Raw genomic sequence first — 20,727 nt, 5'->3', positions numbered from 1 at the left:
AGTGGATCTTTCAACCAATTTTAGATTCCTCATGCCTCCTTCATTTTTCCCCCCCTTGTGGCCCTACTTATCATTATTACACAATTATTTTGAGCTCCTGGGGATTTATCTTGGGTTTCTTTTGATTCATAATACTTCCTCATTGTATTAGGAGTTTTTTTCTATTTGTTCTTTAAGCTAGTGATGTCTGGTTAAAAGCATCTTTCTCCTTGTTGTTTCTTCCCAGTGTCTCTTGGCTCTGCAATTGCTAAGTTCCCTCAGCCCTAGACCCAGGGGTGGGATAGAAGTATTACAAGCAACCACCCTAACCTATTTATTAGTCCCCAGTCTGGAGTAGGGCAGCCAGTAAACTGGACTGATTAAAAAGCCCTGTATCACCTTACCTTCAGCAATTTTGTTATAGGATAGAGAGGAAGAGCTTATAGGTGACAGATCCTGGTGGTTTCTAACTTATGCCTCCTGCCTTAGGCCTGGATTGGGATACTGAGCCAGGACCATTCCCTAAAACCTTAGAGCAGGATTGCAAGGTGGGAATCAGACTCCTATTCCTTGCCTCCTCTTACATTCCTGTGTATTAGAGGAGCCAGGGATCTCCTAGACATTATATTAAGAATTTTTGTCTCTGAACCCATCTTCCCCCCCACCAATTTTGGATGGACTTTGGAGTAGAGAATAGGTACTATCTGTTGCTGGTTTAAAGGAGGAGCTTATACTATGGTGTTTTATGATTGAATTTTAGAGAGCACTGGGTTTTGGTGGGGGGGGGGGGTTGCTCCCATTTCCTGTTTGTTTATTCTCTGCTTCATTTGTCCTGTTTTCCAGTGTTCTATTATAGATAGGTTAAGAACAAGAGTTTTTACCCTGGGATCCATAAACTTTTTAAATTAATAATTTTATTGATATATATCAATTTAATTGATATATATCAATATACATTTAATATTTTACTATATTTCAGCATAATTGGTCTCCCTTATAGTTCTATGAACTTTATTTTATGTAACAATTCTAAGAAGCCATTAGGGTCATTACCAGATAGTCAAAGGGGAACAGGGCACGAAAACAGGTCCACAGGTAGCTAGACTTCACCTTACTGGAATTCCCTGCCTCCATTATTAATGCTTCTCTTTTCTATAGCATTTTAAGATTTGCAAAGTTCTGTCATCATGGCATCCATGTGAAATAGGTGGATAAAAGATGATAAACAGAAGATTAGAAGAAACTAGTCCTTAATATTATACCATACACCCCCAGTGACAATTGGAGTTCATCAGCATATCATGCATCCTATGATATGGGAGGACTCATATTAGGGACATGTCATGGGATGGGTGGACCTCTTAGATTGTAACTCAAACTCTGAGAGCCTATGAAAATCCAAGAGGGAGGGGAAAGAGTTTCTGAAGACTATAAATTACCTGATGCAATGCTACTTGGTGCTTCAAGCTAGGTGAGGTACCCATATCCTTCAGGATTCATGAATAAAATCTACAATTTTCTCTCAAAAAAAAGAAAGAAATAGGTGGATAAAAATATTTTCCACTCCCACTTGACATATTTAAGACCATTTATCATAATAGTGACATATTTATATAACTTTTCCTCAATAGCACCTCTGAAGGAGGTGAGGCAAGTATAATCATTCCCATTTTGCAGATGAGAAAACTGAGGCTCACCTAGATAAAATGACTTGCCCAAGATCACCGAACCTATAAATGTTAAAGACAGGAGTTGAGCTCAGGTTCTTTCTGTTAATATGTCTTTTCTTGTATCCCCTCATAGTACCTAGCTTTGTACAAGTCCAGGGAGTAAATGATATGGATAAATGTGTGTGTGTGTGTGTGTGTGTGTGTGTGTGTGTGTGTGTGTGTGTATAGTACAAATTTATGTAACTATTATATATAATTAATATACAAATATATAAATGGATAAATATAGCTACCAAGGAGGTAGCTAGATGGTTCAGTAGAGAGAACAGATGAGCAAGTCCCTTAACCTCTTTTTGCCTTAACTCTCTGGAAAAGGAAATGGCAGACCACTCTATTATCTTTGCCAAAGAAATGTCATGGACTGTGTGATCTATGGTATAACAAAAACTTGGACATGACTGGAAAAAACAACTGTTCAAAGCACTATTTTTGGTGTCAGAAGCACAAAATTGAAAATGACACAGTTTCTGCCCTCAAAGGGTCCAAAGGGACCAGGATAGTTTAAGCTAGAATTGCTCCAAATTATACCATAGCTTCCCTAGCTATCTCTCCATGTGCCCCAGAAAACCATTTTAACCACACTTTTCACTAACACTCAGAAGGAAAAGAAGTGAGGGCACTAGGGAGGAGAGAAGAAAAAAGAATTATTTCCTTAATCTGAAGTTTTAGGACAACTACATGTAATATTTCCTTCTATTCTTTGAGGGCAGGAACTATATCACTGCGCTCACAAAGGAAGTTTCTTCATCTAGAAGTTCCCTACACTGTTGAAAATATAGGTATGGTCCCAATACCCATTTGCCTTGCCCAGTGACTTGCACACCATAGATACTTTCTGAATGTTTGTTAAATTAAATCCATTTCTGCTGAATGAATTCCTGTGGGGAGAGATTAGAGCCAGAGAACCCTGTTAGGAGATTGTTTCTGCCTTCAAGACTTGAGGTAAAGGTGTGAGACCATCTTACCAGTGACCTGGAGAACAGCATGGCATATCTTATACTACCTAGGAAAGCCACAAATCTAACTTAAAGAGCAGTTTTCAATTCAGTTCAGCTCAATTGGCATTTATTGAGCACTTACTGTTTGCCCTCCATTGTGCTAGAGACTGGGACTACAAAAGCAAAAATGAAAGTCCCTGACCTTAAGGAATTTTCTTTCCTTCTACTGCAGGTACAGTGAGTGATATGTTCTAAGTTCCATTTTGGCCTTTGACCAGCCCTATGCCCAGTCTGTTTGAGTCATGACATTCAGATGCAGGTACCTAGCACATGGTGGCAGTGATGCTCCCAGAAAGTTACCAACCTTTCCATGCTCTTGACATCTTCTGACCAAACTGATGGGGTCTTTCCAATAACCCAAGTTGGAAATGTTGGTCTTAGATGCAAGCTAACAGTAGAGTTTGGGGAATCATTCACATAGAAGTTATAGGTGAAGCCTTGGGAGTTAAGTGATAGCCCAGATGGTGGGACTAGGTGGAGCATGGAGGCAGGAAGCAAAGGGGCCAGGGGAACAGACAGAAGAGAGATAGTCAAAGGCAAAGGACCCAGGAATGTACAGAAGAAAAACTCTTGGGAGGCAAGGGCAGTTTCATTTTGTCTCTCAGTGCCCACCATGATCCCTTGCATCTAGCAGGAGCTTAATAAATGCTTGTTGAACTATGGGATTGACTGGAAAATGAATTCTCATAAAAACCAAGTGAGTTTTTAAGGACTAAATGGTTAAAAAAAATAAAATGACAGTAGAAATCAAAAAAAGCAATTATTGAATTTGATGCTTTAAAAGGTCATTGGTTGGGCGGCTAGGTGGCGGAGTGGATAAAGCACCAGCCTTGGAGTCAGGAGTACCTGGGTTCAAATCCAGTCCCAGACACTTAATAATTACCTAGCTGTGTGGCCTTGGGCAAGCCACTTAACCCCATTTGCCTTGCAAAAACCTAAAAAAAAACAAAAAAACAAAACAAAAAAGGTCATTGGTTGCCTTTGAAAGAATAATTTCAGTAGGATGATGGATGGGTATCTTCCTTTTAGTATCCCACTAGCTCTGCAAACTCAATATCTCTAAGACTAGCTCATCATCTTCCTCTCAAACCTCTTCTTACTACTCCCTCTTAGTCACCCAAATTGAAAGTCTTGGAAGTATCTATAACTCCCTTAGTTTTCTCAGACCTCTAGAGAATATTGCTAGTCCCATCAATTCTATCTCAGTATCATCCCCATTACCTCATCTCCTTCACACCCTCTCCAAGGAGGCAGTGGAGAAGGAAGCTGAATTTAGAACTAGAACACCTACACTGGAATCTGGGCTCTTTGGACTCCAGACTCAGTTTCCCCATCTATGAAAATGAAGAGTTTGGATTAGGTAATTTCTAAGGTCCTGGTCCTTTGAATAACTCTCACCTGGATTACTACTTAAAACAGTCTCCCAACTAGTCACCTCACCTCAGTCTGTCCCACTCAATGCTACTGGTCATCTTCCTTATTCCTAGCTTTCAGAAGGTAAGAGGGAGGTACTACCTTTTTTTTTTAAATAACTTTTTTTTTTTTTTTTTACTATCCACTCCCACCACTCACCCCCAGATGCTAGCATTACAGCTGGCCTCATCATAGGTATGGAACAAACATTTCACAGATTCCCAGAACTGGAAGGAATCTCAGAGATCAAGTGACTAGCTTTCCTTTCCAACTCCCTCCTTCTGTAGATAAGGACAGAATCCTAAAAAGTGAAGCAAATTGCCCGAGGTCATATGAAAAATAATTGAGAACTAAGACTCAATCCCCAGCCACCTCAAGTCCAGTTTCCATGTGGTTTCCATTACTTCACACAAGGACAGTTAAAGTTGGCAGTGTTTGTCTTCAGAGCCTCCCTCTACTTTTCTTCCCCAACCTTCATCTTTAAGAAGCCACATGTTATAGCAGATAGGGTGATGTGAATACAGCTGAATAAAACTGACTGTGGGACCCCTCTAAGAGGGATATTTTATTTTATAAAAGAACAAAGTCTTAAGCCAAAGAAATGAAATTTTTATGGTGTAATTTCAAGCATTAGCAGACCAAGTGAAGGAGTTATTTGAGGGCAGCTGCCTTCTCCTCCCCCATAGGAGACTAGCTCTGTTTATTGATCCATCATCTACAGTTTGCTATGTGGCTACCTTTGCCTCTGTGCTTGAGAGGAAGCATAGCCTGTCAGATAGAATGCTAGGCCTATGAGGCTCTATAGCCACAGGCCAGGTAGTACTCTTTACTCCTGAGCTTCAGCTTCCTTATCAGGAAAATGGGGCTGATAATCCCTGGAGGACCTACTCCCACAGAGCTGTTGGAAACTCAAATAAACTAATCTGGACAAAGTACTATCTCCATGGCAAGTTATATTTCTTGAGCTAGGCACGGTCACCCTAGCCCATCTCATCCCACAGTTACTCACTCCCCTCCCACCTGACCCCAGGACTCCATGTATCATTTCACTATTATTAGTTTCCCCAATTTATTCAAAAGGATTCAGCCAAAGTGCACGAAATTCTGATTTTTCTCTTTAATAGCTCTGCTCACTTCTTGTCCTGCTAGTGACATGGCACACATGCCTGAGGCCACATTAATACTTTGGTCAAGAGATGAAAATCCCACCTAACTCAAAAGCCCTAGTCATTTCTGGTTTGGAAATTGGTGGTAAACAGATGTGTTTGCTGGCAGGGGGTGAAACAGTGAATGAATGGGGTCTTGGTCCTTTTATATCCCAGCAAAAATGAGATACCGAGAGATTATCTTTGTGGGTAGACCGGGTTGGATCCAGACCTATCGTCCACGTGGGTCCTCAAAGTTGGCTCCTTGCCATTTGAAAGAGAGCTTGGTGTCCTGAAAAAAGGTTTGGACTTAAGGGCTTTAGTTCAAAAGATCAGCTCTTACCATCAGTGTGACTTTAGAGGTATTAGAAAGCTTCCAGGTAATTAATTAAGATAAGATATTATCCCTGACACTGTCCCACTCACCGAGTCACATACACTCTCATTTTCTGAGTGTGTGTGTGTGATCCCATAGCAAACAAGTGATCTTTGAGGACATCTTCTCTTCCCTCCACAGGTATCCAGTGGCCTTATGCTGACTGGTAGGGGTTCCTCTTGTTAAGGAGGGATGATATGTGATTAACTCTTTCATTCCAAGATGTTTTGAAAATTCTTAGCTCTGGGGAACCGGGGAAGGGTTCACTCTGAAAGTATATAGGAGTCAGGGGTATCTGAGTTCAAAGCCAGCCTCAGACACTTGGGCAAGCCACTTAACCCCATTGCCTTGCAAAAACCAAAAAAAAAAAAAAAAAAATGGGAAAGACAAGCCAAAGAATTAATATACCTACTGCCCACATACATAAATAGTCCCTGCTTCTAGGGAGGCCCAGGCTGGTGGAGTTGAGTTCAGAAGTAGAGTAGAATACAGCTAAAGCTGACCAGTGTCTCAACTGAGTTCAAAATGGTGAGTCCCCAGGAGCTGCTTGGGCCTCCTACAGGGAAGCCAACTGGTCCAAGTCAGAAAAACAGAACCAGTTAAAGCTTCCATGCTGATCAGGATTGGGATAGGGCCATGAGTGACTGCTGCATTTTCAGCCCCAACCAAATTAAGAAGACTTTTACCCCATCCCCAAACAACAACAATAAAAATAATTTCAGGTACCAGTAATGGAGGCAATTCTTTTGGGTGATTTGAGAGGGTCCCAATATTTGGCAAATCAAAGTAATTAGACAGCTGTTTTGACTGCCTACACATAAGGCCCAGCCTTCTACACCCTAAAGTCTAATTGTGGTGAATGAGGGTATCTCTCCTTTTATTGAGAACTCCTCTGACTGCAGATAGCAGTATTTCTGTGGAATCATCATCATCTTTGCTTTTATTTTTTTTAATTTATTTTTATTAAAGATAGTATTTGAGTTTTACAATTTTCCCCCCAAATTTACTTCCCTCCCCCCCACCATGGAAAGCAATCTGTCAGTCTTTACTTTGTTTCCATGTTGTACCTTGATCCAAATTGGGTGTGATGAGAGAGAAGTCATATCTTTAGAGAAGAGACAAGAATTATAAGAGGTAACAAAATCAGACAATAAGATATCTGATTTTTCCTAAATTAAAGGCAATAGTCTCTGAATTTTGTTCAAACTCCACAGCTCCTTATCTGGATACAGATAGTACTCTCCTTTGCAGACAGCCCAAAATTGCTCTTGATTGTTGCACTGATGGAATGAGCAAGTCCTTCAAGGTTGATCATCACTCCCATGTTGCTGTTAGGGTGTACAGTGTTTTTCTGGTTCTGCTCATCTCACTCAGCATCAGTTCATGCAAATCCCTCCAGGCTTCCCTGAAATCCTGTTCCTCCTGGTTTCTAACAGAACAATAGTGTTCCATGACATACATATACCACAGTTTGCTAAGCCATTCCCCAATTGAAGGACATTTACTGGATTTCCAATTTTTTGCCACCACAAACAGGGCTGCTATGAATATTTTTGTACAAGTAATGTTTGTACCCTTTGTCATCATCTCTTCAGGATATAGACCCAGTAGTGGTATTGCTGGGTCAAAGAGTATGCACATTTTTGTTGCCCTTTGGGCATAGTTCCAAATACCTTTCCAAAAGGGTTGGATGAGTTCACAGCTCCACCAACAGTGTAATAGTGTCTCAGATTTCCCACAACCCTTCCAACAATGATCATTATCTTTTCTGGTCATATTGGCCAATCTGAGAGGTGTGATGTGGTACCTCAGAGAAGCTTTAATTTGCATTTCTCTAATAATAAATTATTTAGAGCATTTTGTCATATAGCTATGGATTGCTTTGATCTCCTCATCTGTAAATTGCCTTTGCATATCCTTTGACCATTTGTCAATTGGGGAATGGCTTTTTGTTTTACAAATATGATTCAGTTCTCTGTATATTTTAGAAATGAGTCCTTTGTCAGAATCATTAGTTGTAAAGATTGTTTCCCAATTTACTACATTTCTTTTGATCTTGGTTACAAGAGTTTTATCTGTGAAAAAACTTTTTAATTTAATGTAATCAAAATCATTTTGGTCATGTTCTCCAACTCTTCCTCAGTCATAAACTGTTCCCCTTTCCATAGATCTGATAGGTAAACTAGTCCTTGATCTTCTAATTTGCTTATAGTATTGGGGTTTTTTTATGTCTATGTCCTGTAGCCATTTGGATCTTATCTTGGTAAAGGGTGTTAGCTGTTGGTCTAATCTAAGTTTCTTCCATACTAACTTCCAATTATCCCAGCAGTTTTTATCAAAGAGGGAGTTTTTATCCCAATGGCTAGACTCTTTGGGTTTATCAAACAGCAGATTACTATTCATCATCTCCTGCTTTTATACCTAGTCTATTCCACTGGTCCACCACTCTATTTCTTAGCCAATACCAAACAGTTTTGACGACTGATGCTTTACAATATAATTTTAGATCAGGTAAGGCTAAGCCACCCTCTTTTGCACTTTTTTTTAAATTAAACTCCTGGCAATTCTTGACTTTTTATTTCTCCATATGAATTTACTTAAAATTTTTTCTAACTCATTAAAGTAATTTTTTGGAATTTTGGTAGGGCACTAAACAAATAGTTTAGTTTTGGTAGAACTGTCATTTTTGTTATATTAGCTCTACCTATCCATGAGCAGTTGACATTTTCCCATTTATTTAAATCTGATTTAATTGGTGTGAGAAGTGTTTTATAATTGTTTTCAAAAAGATTCTGAGGGTCGGCTAGGTGGCATAGTGGATAAAGCACCGGCCTTGGAGTCAGAAGTACCTAGGTTCAAATCCGGTCTCAGACACTGAATAATTACCTAGCTGCGTGGCCTTGGGCAAGCCACTTAACCCTATTTGCCTTGCAAAAACCTAAAAAAACAAAACAAAACAAAACAAAACAAAAAGATTCTGAGTCTGTCTTGGCAAATAGACTCCCAAGTATTTTATATAGTCTGAGGTTACTTTGAATGGGATTTCTCTTTCTAGCTCTTCCTGCTTTATCTTGCTAGACATATATAGAAAAGTTGAGGATTTATGAGGGTTTATTTTATAACCTGCAACTTTGCTAAAATTGCTAATTGTTTCCAGTAGTTTTATGGATGATTGCTTGGGATTCTTTGGGTAGACCATCATGTCATCTGCAAAGAGTGAGAGTTTTGTCTCTTCCTTCCCAATTCTAATTCCTTCAATTTCTTTTTCTTCTCTAATTGCTGATGCTAACATTTCTAATACAATATTGAATAGTAGTGGTGATAATGGGCACCCTTGTTTCACCCCTGATCTTATTGGGAATGCCTTTAGCCTCTTCCCATTGAATATAATGCTTGTTGATGGTTTCAGATAGATACTGCTAATTATTATAAGGAACAGTCCATTTATTCCTACACTCTAGTATTTTTAATAAGAATGGATGCTGTATTTTGTCAAAAGCTTTTTCAGCATCTATTGATATGATCATATGATTTCTGATAGGTTTGTTGTTGATATAATTGAGTATACTAACGGTTTTCCTAATATTGAACCAACCCTGCATTCCTGGAATAAATCCTACTTTATCATAGTGTATTATCTTAGTGATAACTTGTTGTAATCATTTTGCTAAGATTTTAAGATTTTTGCATCTATATTCATCAGGGAAATAGGTCTACAATTTTTTTCTCTGTTTTAACTCTTCCTGGTTTAGGTAACAGCACCATATTGGTTTCATAGAAAGAGTTAGGCAGAGTTCCATCTTTCCCTATTTTTCCAAAGAGTTTATATCAAATTGGAACCAATTGTTCCTTAAATGTTTGGTAGAATTCACTTGTGAATCCATCAGGCCCTGGAGATTTTTTTCTTAGGGAGTTCAATGATGGCTTGTTGAATTTCTTTTTCTGAGATAGGGTTGTTGAGGTATTTAATCTCTTCTTCATTTAACCTGGGCAATTTATATTTTTGTAAATATTCATCCATTTCATTTAGATTATCAAATTTATTGGCATAGAGTTGGGCAAAATAATTTCAAATTATTACTTTAATTTCCTCCTCATTGGTGGTGAGTTCACCTTTTTCATTTACGATACTAGAAATTTGGTTTTCTTATTTCTTTTTTTTAATCAAATTGACCAGAGGTTTATCAATTTTATTGTTTTTTTATAATACCAACTTTTGGTTTTATTTATTAATTCAATAGTTTTTTTGCTTTTGATTTTATTAATTTCTCCTTTAATTTTTAGAATTTCTAATTTGGTATTTAAATGGGAATTTTTGATTTGTTCTTTCTCTAATTTTTTTAGTTGCATGTTTAGTTCATTGACTTCCTCTTTCTCCAATTTATTCATGTAAGCATTTAGAGCTATAATAATATATCCCCTGAGAGTCACTTTGAAAGAATCCCATAGGTTTTAGTATATTGTTTCATTATTATCATTATCTAGGATAAAATGGTTAATTCTTTCTAGAATTTGTTTTTTGGTCCACTCATTTTTTAAAATGAGGTTATTCAGTTTCCAATTTGTTCTGGGTCTGTATCTCCTTGGCCCAGTATTGCATATGACTTTTATTGCATTGTGATCTGAGAAAGATGTATTCACTATTTCTGCCTTTCTGCAGTTGATCATTAGGTTTTTATGTCCTAGTACATGGTCAATTTTTGTATAAGTTCCATGTACTTTAGGGGAAAAGGTATATTCCTTTCTATCCCCATTCAGTTTCCTCCATAAGTGTACCATATCTAATTTTTCTAACAATCTATTTACCTCCTTAACTTCTTTCTTGTTTATTTTATAATTCAATTTATCTAGATCTGAGAGCAGGAGGTTGAGGTCTCCCACTAATAGAGTTTTGCTGTCTATGTCTTCCTGTAGTTCTTTCAGCTTCTCCTCTAAGAATTTGGGTGCTGTCTCACTGGGTGCATATATATTCAGTATTGAAATAACTGTATTGTCTATGGTACCTCTTAGGAGGATAAAGTTTCCTTCCTTATCTCTTTTAATGCTATCTAATTTTGCTGCTTCTTTGTCTGAGATAAGGTTTGCTACCCCTGCTTTTTTTACTTCAGCTGAAGAAAAATATATTTTGCTCCAACCTTTTTTCCTTTACTCTCTGCTTCAAATGAGTTACTTGTAAGCAGCATATTGTAGGATTCTGGTTTTTAATCCACTCTGCTATTTGCTTACATTTTAAGGGAGAGTTCATCCCATTCACATTCAAAGTTATGATTACTAATTCTTTATTGCCCTCCGTGCTATCTTCCCTCTGTTTGAATTTTCCCCCCTCCCCCCTTATCCATATTCCCCAGTATTTTGTTTCTGAATACCACCCCCTTCAGTGTGTTTGCCCTCCTATATATCACCCCCTCCCCTTCCTTTCCCCTTTCCCTTTTTCCCTTTTCCCTTCCCTTCCTTTTGTTGGTTCCCCTTTTTTTCCCCCACTTCCCTTCCCTTTCTGCATCCCCCCTCCCCTTTTCCCCTTTTAATACTTGAAAGGTTAGATGTTTTATAAGTTAACTGAGTATGTGTAGGTTGACTTTAAGCCAAGTCTGATGAGAAAAAGATTCAGGTGTTTCTCATCTGCTCCCTTCTTCCCTTCTATTACTGTAGGTTTTTGGTACTTCTTAGTGTAATGAGATTTACCCCATTCAATCCCCTCCCTCCTCTGGTCTCTTTCCTGTCCCCCTTTTTAAGGAAGTAGTGTTTTTTAGATCATTCTATCTAAGTCATAGAAAATTCTGAGTGTCTGTCACTTCTAGTTCAGTATATTCTATCGAATAGAGTTAAAATTCTTGAGAGTTATTAGGATCTTTCTCCCAAATGGGGTTAAAGCCAGTACATCTCTTTAGATAGCAGTCTCATGGATAGATCACGACTGTCCATCATTTCTGGCTAGGTATATTCTCTCTGTTAGAGTTACAGTTCTCAAGATTTATGAGAATCTTTTCTCCCATGCTGGGATATAGCCAGTTTCAACTTACTGGATAGCAGCTTTTTTCCTTTTACTGCCCCCCCCCTTTTTTTACCATTTCATGTGTCTCTTGAACCTCCTGTTTGATGTCCAAATTTTCTATTTATCTCTGGTCTTTTCATCAGGAATTTTTGGAGTTCTTCCATTTTGTTAAATGTCCATCTTTTTCCCTGGAAGAGAAGGCTCAGCTTTGTGGGAAAGTAGATTCTTGGCTGCATTCCAAGGTCCCTTGCTCTTTGAAATATCTTGTTCCAGGACCTTCGATCCATTAATGTTGATGCAGCCAGGTCCTGTGTGATCCTTACTGTGGCTCCTTGATATTTAAATTGTTTCTTTCTGGCTGCTTGTAGGATTTTCTCTTTTATCTGATAGTTCTGGAATTTGGCCACAACATTCCTTGGTGTTTTCATTTTAGGATCTTTTTCTGGAGGGGATTGATGTAGTCTTTCAATAACTACTTTGCCCTCCGATTCCATGATATCAGGGCAGTTTTCCATCACTAGATCCTGTAATATTAAGTCCAGGCTTTTTTTTCTCTTCAGTGTTTTCAGGAAGTCCTATAATTTTCAGATTGCTCCTTTTCAATCTATTCTCAAGGTCAGTGGTTTTGTTGATGAGGTATTTTATATTTTCTTCTATATTTTTCTATTTTTTGATTTTGTTTAACTGACTCTTGCTGTCTCGTGGAGTCATTAGTTTCTGTAGACTCCATTCTTTTTGGGGGGGGGAGGAATTTTCTTCATTAACCTTTTGCAACTCCTTTTCCAATTGGTCAATTCTACTTTTGAAAGAGCTTTCCATTTGACCAATTGAGGATCTGAGAGAATTATTCTCATTTTGTATTTATCCAATTGATGATGTGAGAGATTTATTCTCATTTTGTAATTGTCCAATTGATGATCTGAGAGATTTATTCTCATTTTGTATTTGTCCAATTGAGGATCTGAGAGATTTATTCTCCTTTCATATTTGTCCAATTGTACTTTCTAAGGTATTAATTGTCTCTCCCAAATTTTTAAGCTCCTTCCTTATTTCTTCAAGAAAGTCTTTCTGTGCTGAAGACCAGATCATATTCTCCTCAGAGGTTCTAGGTCTTTCTGAGTTGGGGTCTTTCCCTTCCAAGAATTTTTCTATGGATTCACCTTTCTGCTGACCCTTCTTCATTTTACTAAGATCTTGAGTTGGGGAGGGGCTGGTTCACAGGGGCTTGGGATCACTAAAGGCTTTACTCACTGAGTGCAGTTTCTCTGGCTGGCCAGTAGGAGGTGCTGGTTGCTTTCTCTGAAATGTCTGTGACCTTGATTGAGGCCTTTTCTCTTTGCTTGAAGGGAGGAATTGGAGCTATTGAATTCTTTTGCCTTCAATCAATGGTGCTCTTTTCCCTGGCCTGAGGTCATTAGTCAGGTGGGCTAGTTCTTCTGCTCACACACTTGGGCCTGAGGCAGAATTAGTTTGCAATTGTTTGCTCCGGGAAGAGGTCTGAGCTGTAATGGAGGCATGGACTCTGAGTTCCTCAGACAAGAGGAGCACAGGGATGGTGTACACAGCTCTCCTGCACCGGAACTCTCTCCCTAGCCCTGTCCGCAAGCTCCCGGGGGACAGCACCAACACCAGTGCCTCTACTCCCTAGTTGACCCAAGCCCCTGCTGTCTAGCCCCACCGCTGATCCAGCAGGTCCAGCTCTCACGCCCTTCAGCTGTTAATCTGGTTGATCTGGAGCTGATCCTCCCTCTGAGCCCAGACTCACCCACCCCAATTCGTCCAGTGCCGCTGGGGGAGACAAATCCTGAGGTAGATGTTCTTTCTCCTGGCTTTTCTTTCTGCTTTTTTGTGGGTCAGATTTCTTTTAAGAGGTTTGTTTCATATGATAGATGGGGAAAGATCAGGAGACTTTAGAACTGTGCCTGTCTTCTCTCCGCCATCTTGGCCAGAAGTCCCTCCATCTTTGCTTTTATTTATGTAACATTTTAAATTGCACATTGGTCTTTCCTCTTAACAGTCTACAAGGTGGGGAGTACAAATATGATTTTCAATAAACAGGGCGAGAACTGAGGCTTCAAGAGATGAATTGGCTTGGTAGGGCTCCCACTGGGACAGGTATTGATATTTGGTATATCTACACAACTCCATTGTTCATGTCTACCTGCTAACCTTTAAACACTATGGATGCCTCTTTGTAGTTCCTAGGATGCCTGTGTCTCCTCCAGTCATTGAGGAACCCTTGTAGAAGAATGCATCCACCAAGATGCCCATCTTTTTTGTCTCCTTAGAGTTTTCCTTCTGCTTGGTGAACGCATCGATGGCCCTAGACTTGGCTGTGGCCCTGTTGTGTGAACTGCTCCAACAATGGGACCAACTGGCTGCAGGACTCCCGATACTTCTAGACTGGCTTCTCGGGGAAGATGATGATATCAAGAACTGTACAGAGAACACGCCTCAGGTAACATGAACATCTTGGTCATGGGAGGGCAAGGGGGAGGCAATCTGAAATCTCAATAATAGAAACACCAGGAGCTTAAGTGCCAACTCACCCCATGGAGTCTCCTTTTACTGAAGAGAGCAACCAATGGCAGGGCCCCTGCACTGTATATATTGTTGAGATATTTAACAATAAACTAAGGGATCAATTAGGAAACTAGCTTTAGTTTTTGTTTTTTAGTCTTATCAGCCTTCTTCTCCTTGGGATTTCAAGCCCTTACCAAAAAAGAAAAAGTCTTCTAGTGTGCTAGCTAAGTTAGAGAGAGCTTTTTCCTGATGAGTTCAGTCAGTCCAACTCTTTGTAATCCCCTTTGGATTTTTCTTGGCAAAGGTATAGGAGCAGTTTGCTGTTTCCTTCCTTCTCCAGTCCATTTTATAGATGAAGCAACTGAGGCAAACAAGATTAAGTGACTTGTCCAGGATCATACAGCTAGAAAGTGTCTGAGGCTGGATTTGAACTCAAGTCTTCCTGACCCCCAGGTCTGGTGTCCTATTCACTATATTACCTATCTCCTTAATTACTGCAGTTTATACTTGTCCTGAGATCCCCACCAGGCTCAGCCTCATCTTCATCATTATAATAAGAGGGTTAGGGGCAGGTTAGATGACTCAATGAATACAGCACTGACCCTAGAGTCAAGAGGACCTAAGTTCAAATCTAGCCTCAGACATTTGACACTTACCAGCTGTGTGACTTTGGGCAATAGTCACTTAACCCCCAATTGCCTTGGGAGGGGGAAACAAAATGAATAAATAAATAAATAAGAGGGTTGGACTTAATAACTACCAAAGTCCTTTCCAGCTCTCAGTCAATGATCCTATGATGTTAGGGGACCCAGCCACCTAATGGTAGCTGCCGGGCCACCTATGGGAATAGAACCAGGGAAAGGGAAGGGAAGAAAGAAAAGAAATTTACATGATAACTATTATATATTTAAAAGAAATAGCAGCTGAACATAATATATTTGCAGTTCCATGTGCAATCATCTTTTTATTAATTGTACTATGTTATGGAATTGCTTGTTTATTCCCTAAATTAAAAATAAAACAAATAATTTTTGAATGGCCTTATGATGAAGCAGCATTTCATAATGATCTGTGTTTGCAAGTTTTTTCCAAATCACTTTGTATTATAGTCTCATTTGATTGAGAGCTTGAAGGAATCTTCTAATCTGGCCCCCTTCCTTTCAAGATAAGAAAACTGAAGCCCAGGACAGGTCAGTGACCTGCCCAAGATCACCCAGGTGTTAAGGGGCAGAGTTCCCCTGATCTCACAGCCCTCACTCTTGCCCTGTGTTTGATTTGCTGCATCAGTAACCTGTACTGATCCCCACCTGGGAACAGTGAATGGCCAATGTGTTCCCTCATGGGCAGGAAATCCAAGACACAGAGAAGTAAGTCATGGCCCAAGGTCAGTCAACCAAAGCAGCAGGAACAAGGATCAGAATTCATTAGCATAGCTGCTAGGACTGTCTGCTCTCTTCTCCTGCTCCCCTTGTAAAAACCTTCCAGGCTGAGGTCCATTCACATGCTAAAGTCCACCTATAAAGTAATCATTATATTTAATAATTTAAAAAGGAATAATGGTTAGCATTTATAGAGTACTTGAAAGTTTGCATGGCTCTTTACAAATATTATCTCATTTGAAAGGTCCCAACAGTAGCCTGGGATGTAGGATCCCAGCATGGGAGAGAGTGTGATGAAGGAATCCCACAAGGTCACAGCAAATTCTAACAAGAGAGACACTTGGATCTCATCTTTGCCCTTTTTGCTGTTTGATTCCTTGCTAAAACTATCTGCTCTCTTCTCCTGCTTCCCTTGTAAAAATCTTCCAGGTTGAGGTCCATTCACATGCTAAAGTCCACCTATAATGTAATCATCATATTTAATAATTTAAAAAGTAATAATGGTTAGCATTTATAGAGTACTTGAAAGTTTTCACGGCTCTTTACAAATATTATCTCATTTGATCCTCACAAGGATCCAAGGGATCAAAGGCAAACAGAGGTTAAGTGATTGACCCAAGGTCACAGAGTGTCTGTGAACACATTCGAACTCATGTTTTTCTGACTCTGTCCTAGCTGCTCTAATAGAGCCACACATTTGACAAAAGTTTCTTGTGCAGTCTTGGTGGTCAAGGGGGCGACCCATGGACCAGTTGACAGTATATTCAGGTAGATTGAGAACTGGCTGGATCACCGGACCCTGAGAACAGTTAGTCATTAAAGGCACCCAGGACTTTGAGAAGTTAAGGAACTTGCTTAGATTCACATAGTCAGTAATTACCTGGAATTCCCAGGTAACCTCATAATTACCAGGTCTTCCAGATCAATATTCTATCCACTCCATCATATAAAGCTACCCTATTTTTACCCCCTCCCTTCTCCCTAAACTTAGAATTTGTTCCTGGGTCTTCTTTTCTCTGAGAGGTGAGCATACCTGTCTCTTTCACAAAGCCCCAGGGCTCTGTGACACTTCCCTGCCTCCCCCAAATGGCCTTCCAAACATCCCTTTGTAGGTTGTCTCTTAGAATGTAGACTCTTTCAATCTGATTTTTTTTTAAGGTTTTTGTAAGGCAAACAGGGTTAAGTGGCTTGCCCAAGGCCACACAGCTAGGTAATTATTAAGTGTCTGAGACCGGATTTTGAACCCAGGTACTCCTGACTCCAAGGCCGGTGCTCTATCCACTGTGCCACCTAGCTGCCCCAACTCTTTGAATCTGTATTGCTTGATTATATCATTATCGCTGGTTTTAGCAATGTGCCTGTTTGACACAAAAAGAACTTATAAACATTCTGTCTGTCTGATTGTGACTATCTGTCTTGTTTAACCAAAGTTTAACCAGAACCAAAAGGGACCTCAGAGACCATCAAGTTCAACTCCCTCATTTTAGGAACAAGGGACCTGAGGCTCCAATAGGTTAAATGATTTGTCTAGGGTCACACAGCTAATAAATGTAAAAGGCAAAACTGATATCGGGGGGCAGCTAGGTGGCACAGTGGATAGAGCACCGGCCTTGGAGTCAGGAGTACCTGGGTTCAAAATCCGGTCTCAGACACTTAATAATTACCTAGTTGTGTGGCCTTGGGCAAGCCACTTAACCCCATTGCCTTGAAAAATCTAAAAAAAAACTGATATCAGCTTGAAGGTAGGTCTCTGGGGCAAAGTCCCCTAGGTTTACTTCAGTATTCTATACTGAGGTCAACATTTTTTAACCCAATCTGGGGATTATTTGGTGTGGGAAATATCCAGTAAAAAAATTCCCTTTTTCCATTGAGATCAACCTCTCTCTGAGCCTTTCTGGAAGCCCTGAAAGATAAAGTGAGTTCCTACTTAGGACCACCCACAGGATGTGTCCAGATCAGGACTGGACCCTGAGCTCCCTGACTGTGGAACCCCCTTCTGTGCACTCCCTTGTACTTGTTCTCATGCTGTTAAGGACTCTTGTCGGTGACCCCCCTGGAGGCTTTTATGGCATAATCACAAAGCTGGAGGATTAGCTAGCCCACTGGGGGACCCTGCTAGGACCCAGCCAAGGAGTCGAAAGCTTAGAATGGTGAGATTCTCCTCAGTGATCTTAGCTCACTGAAGCGGCTAATCCTTCTCAAAGATCACCTGCTTTTTTTGTACTTTCTCAACCTGTGTGATTACTGCCCATGGGCTCCCCAAAATCCTCCACTGAGAGAGAAGGTGCAGACACCAGCTAGTCTATGAGCTGGCTGCCCAACAGGGATCCCCAAGACCTGCTCAATGCCCCCTCCTTTTGGAAATCATAGATCTCTGCACTCTGAGTCTGCTTCTTTCATATAAACCTTCATTTGTTGTACTTCTTTTCAAAGAGAGAGAGCGAGTAGGAGACAGAGAGGGCAGACATGCAGATAGGCAAGACAGATAGACAGATGGATAAAACAGACAGGCAAGACAGAGAGACAGACAGACCAGAAAGACAAGACAGACAGATAGTCAGACAGGCCAGAAAGGTAAGACAGACAGACAGATAGACAAGACATGATAGACAGATGGATAAAACAGACAGACAAGACAGACCAGATAGATAGACAAGGCAGATAGGCACACACAAATAGACTTATAGATAAACAAGACAGACAGATAGATAGACAAACTGGCACATAGATGAAAAGACAGACAAGAGAAAACAGGATAGCGAGATGATAGATAAACCAGACAGATTGACAAAGAGATAAATAGACCAGATGGATAGATACACAGACAGACAGACAGAAGGTTTATTAAATTCTTTTGTGTCAAATAGGTACATTGCTAAAAATCAGCACTAATGATATAATCAAGCAATACAGATTGAAAGAGTCTACATTCTAAGAGGGAAAGACAACCTACAAAGGGATGTTGGGAAGGCCATTTGGGGGAGCCAGGTAAGTGTCACAGAGCCCTGGGGCTCTGTGAAAGAGACAGGGATGCTCCCCTCTCAGAGAAAAAAAAGACAGGAACAAATTCTAAGTTTAGGGAGGAGGGGGGTAAAAATAGGGCAGCTTTATATGATGGAGTGAATAGAATATTGATCTGGAAGACCTGAATTAGAATCAGGTAATTACTGACTGTAAATCTGAGCAAGGTCTTTAACTTCTCAAACTTAGCTTCTTCATCTGTAAAATGGAAATGATATTAGCACCTACTTCCCAGAGGTAAGGATCAGTTGAGGTAATTTGAGGTAAAGCATTTTGAATTATAAATCATTATAATTTAATAACATAATGGAACAATGGTTTTATATTATAATATTGTATCATCATATTATAATAATACCAGTGGTGATGGTGGTAGTGGTAGTAGTGATTGTTAATGTTGTTAGCTGAGAATGAAAGGCCGAAAAAAAGAAAGGCATGGTGTGGAGGCTTCCACACAACCTGATGTTGTACTTTGAGTGACCCACAATTTTAATCCTCAGGACTGCGGTATTCCATGACTCACAGCCTCCCCTGGAAGAATATTGCTTTAAAGACCTTGGGCTTTGTTTCAGGGAGAAACTTGAGGTCATTAAAAGCATTGGGCATTTTCTTTCTTTTTTATTATGAATTTAACAAACATGAACATTTCAGTGTGGGAAAAAAAAGAAAGAAAAGAAAAGAAAAAAGAGGATTGCATATGAAACCGCAAATATCTGGTACCCTTTAAAACGGTATATCAAATTTAATATGATAGCACCAACACTGCTCTGCTTCCCTGTGTCCCCATCTGAACTTCCTTCGGTTCTTCTCCAATTTAAAAATATTTCATTGACTCTTTTTTTCCTTTCTCCCCTCTTCCCGTCTCTCTCCCTCAATCCCCTTCCCTAAATCTCTTTCTTGTAAAAAATAAGTAAAGGACAACATATTTATATATATATACCTCCAACCCATAGAAGTATAATTCATTCTCATCTTATGACGTCAAAAGTAGTCATTTGACCAAGGTTCCTTTACATTATTGCCATCATTGTATAAATTGTTCTCCTGTCCTGTTCACTTAACTCTGGATCAGTTCATAAAAGTTTTACCAGATTTCTCTGAATCTGTCCCTTTCATTATTCCTTATAGCATAATAATATTCCATTCCATTTATACCCTTTGATTTCCCAGTTAATAAGCACCCACTTATTTCTGGTTCTTTACTATAACAAAGGCTGCTGTCCTAAATATTGTTGTGCATCTGGGTCCTTTCCCTCTATCTTTGACCTTTTGAGGAGCCAAGTGGTTATGTTGTTTTGCCAGAGATACTCATGCTGTACCCAAAAAAGCAAGTCAACCTGCTCTCTTTTATTCCCCTCTTCATTTCTAGGCCCAAATCATTGGCCATCTGAAGAAACTGACAGCTTAGGGACCATTATCTGAGAAATCCATCCAAGTCAAAGCCTGATCCATGGGCAGTCATCATCCTCTTGGTTTTTCCAATGTGGATAGATAGGCCAAGTATTTTTTAAGTGATTATAGGTTTCACTTAAAAGTCCTACATTGCTCTCCACAATGTTATCCATAAATAGCAACAATGGAAGGCTTAACCATGGATAGGAAATCTTTCTTTAATTTGGGTCCAAACTGAACATTCTCCATGAAAATTTTAACCAACTTTGTTAAGTATATCTTATATGCCTTTCTTAATAATCAGTTGGTAGTCAGAAGATTTTCTAACAATATTATCCCTTCTTTTGCATCTTGCAAGCAATCTTGTACAATTTTAACATAAGCTTGGAAGGCATCTGGTTGAGGGATCTTCTTTGAGGAGGCACTTTGCTCTGTCAAAACAAATTCCTTTTTTGTAGTCAAGGAATAATAAGTAAAATGGGATTTTGTATTCTCTACACATTTGTATGACTAAAGACACGGTCTACTATAGAATATTTTTTGTGGAACTTTCATCGTTCCTATCACATGTCTTCATCAAGGGTGACTTTAATACTTATATCGAACATTCCTATAAAAATTATGTTAGGGGTGGCTAGGTGGTGTAGTGGATAAAACACCAGCCCTGGAGTCTGGAGTACCTGGGTTCAAATCCCGTCTCAAACACTTAATAATTACCTAGCTGTGTGGCTTTGGGCAAGCCACTTAACCCCATTTGCCTTGCAAAAACCTAAAAAAAT

General features: G+C 39.6%; 1 protein-coding gene across 2 annotated transcripts in view; it reads left to right on the top strand.

Annotated features, from left to right (window-relative positions):
* Positions 1 to 20,727, top strand: part of THADA (THADA armadillo repeat containing) — a 433,450-nt gene that overhangs the window by 404,028 nt on the left and 8,695 nt on the right. For both annotated transcript variants that reach the window (XM_074204775.1, XM_074204781.1), the window contains exon 37: positions 13,922 to 14,091. In XM_074204775.1, coding sequence (XP_074060876.1) covers positions 13,922 to 14,091 — 170 coding nt within the window. The remainder of the gene's footprint in view (positions 1 to 13,921; positions 14,092 to 20,727) is intronic.

This window comes from Macrotis lagotis, chromosome 1 (genome assembly GCF_037893015.1).
Source record: "Macrotis lagotis isolate mMagLag1 chromosome 1, bilby.v1.9.chrom.fasta, whole genome shotgun sequence".
Lineage (NCBI taxonomy): Eukaryota > Metazoa > Chordata > Mammalia > Peramelemorphia > Peramelidae > Macrotis > Macrotis lagotis.
This window is presented reverse-complemented; position numbering and strand designations above follow the sequence as displayed.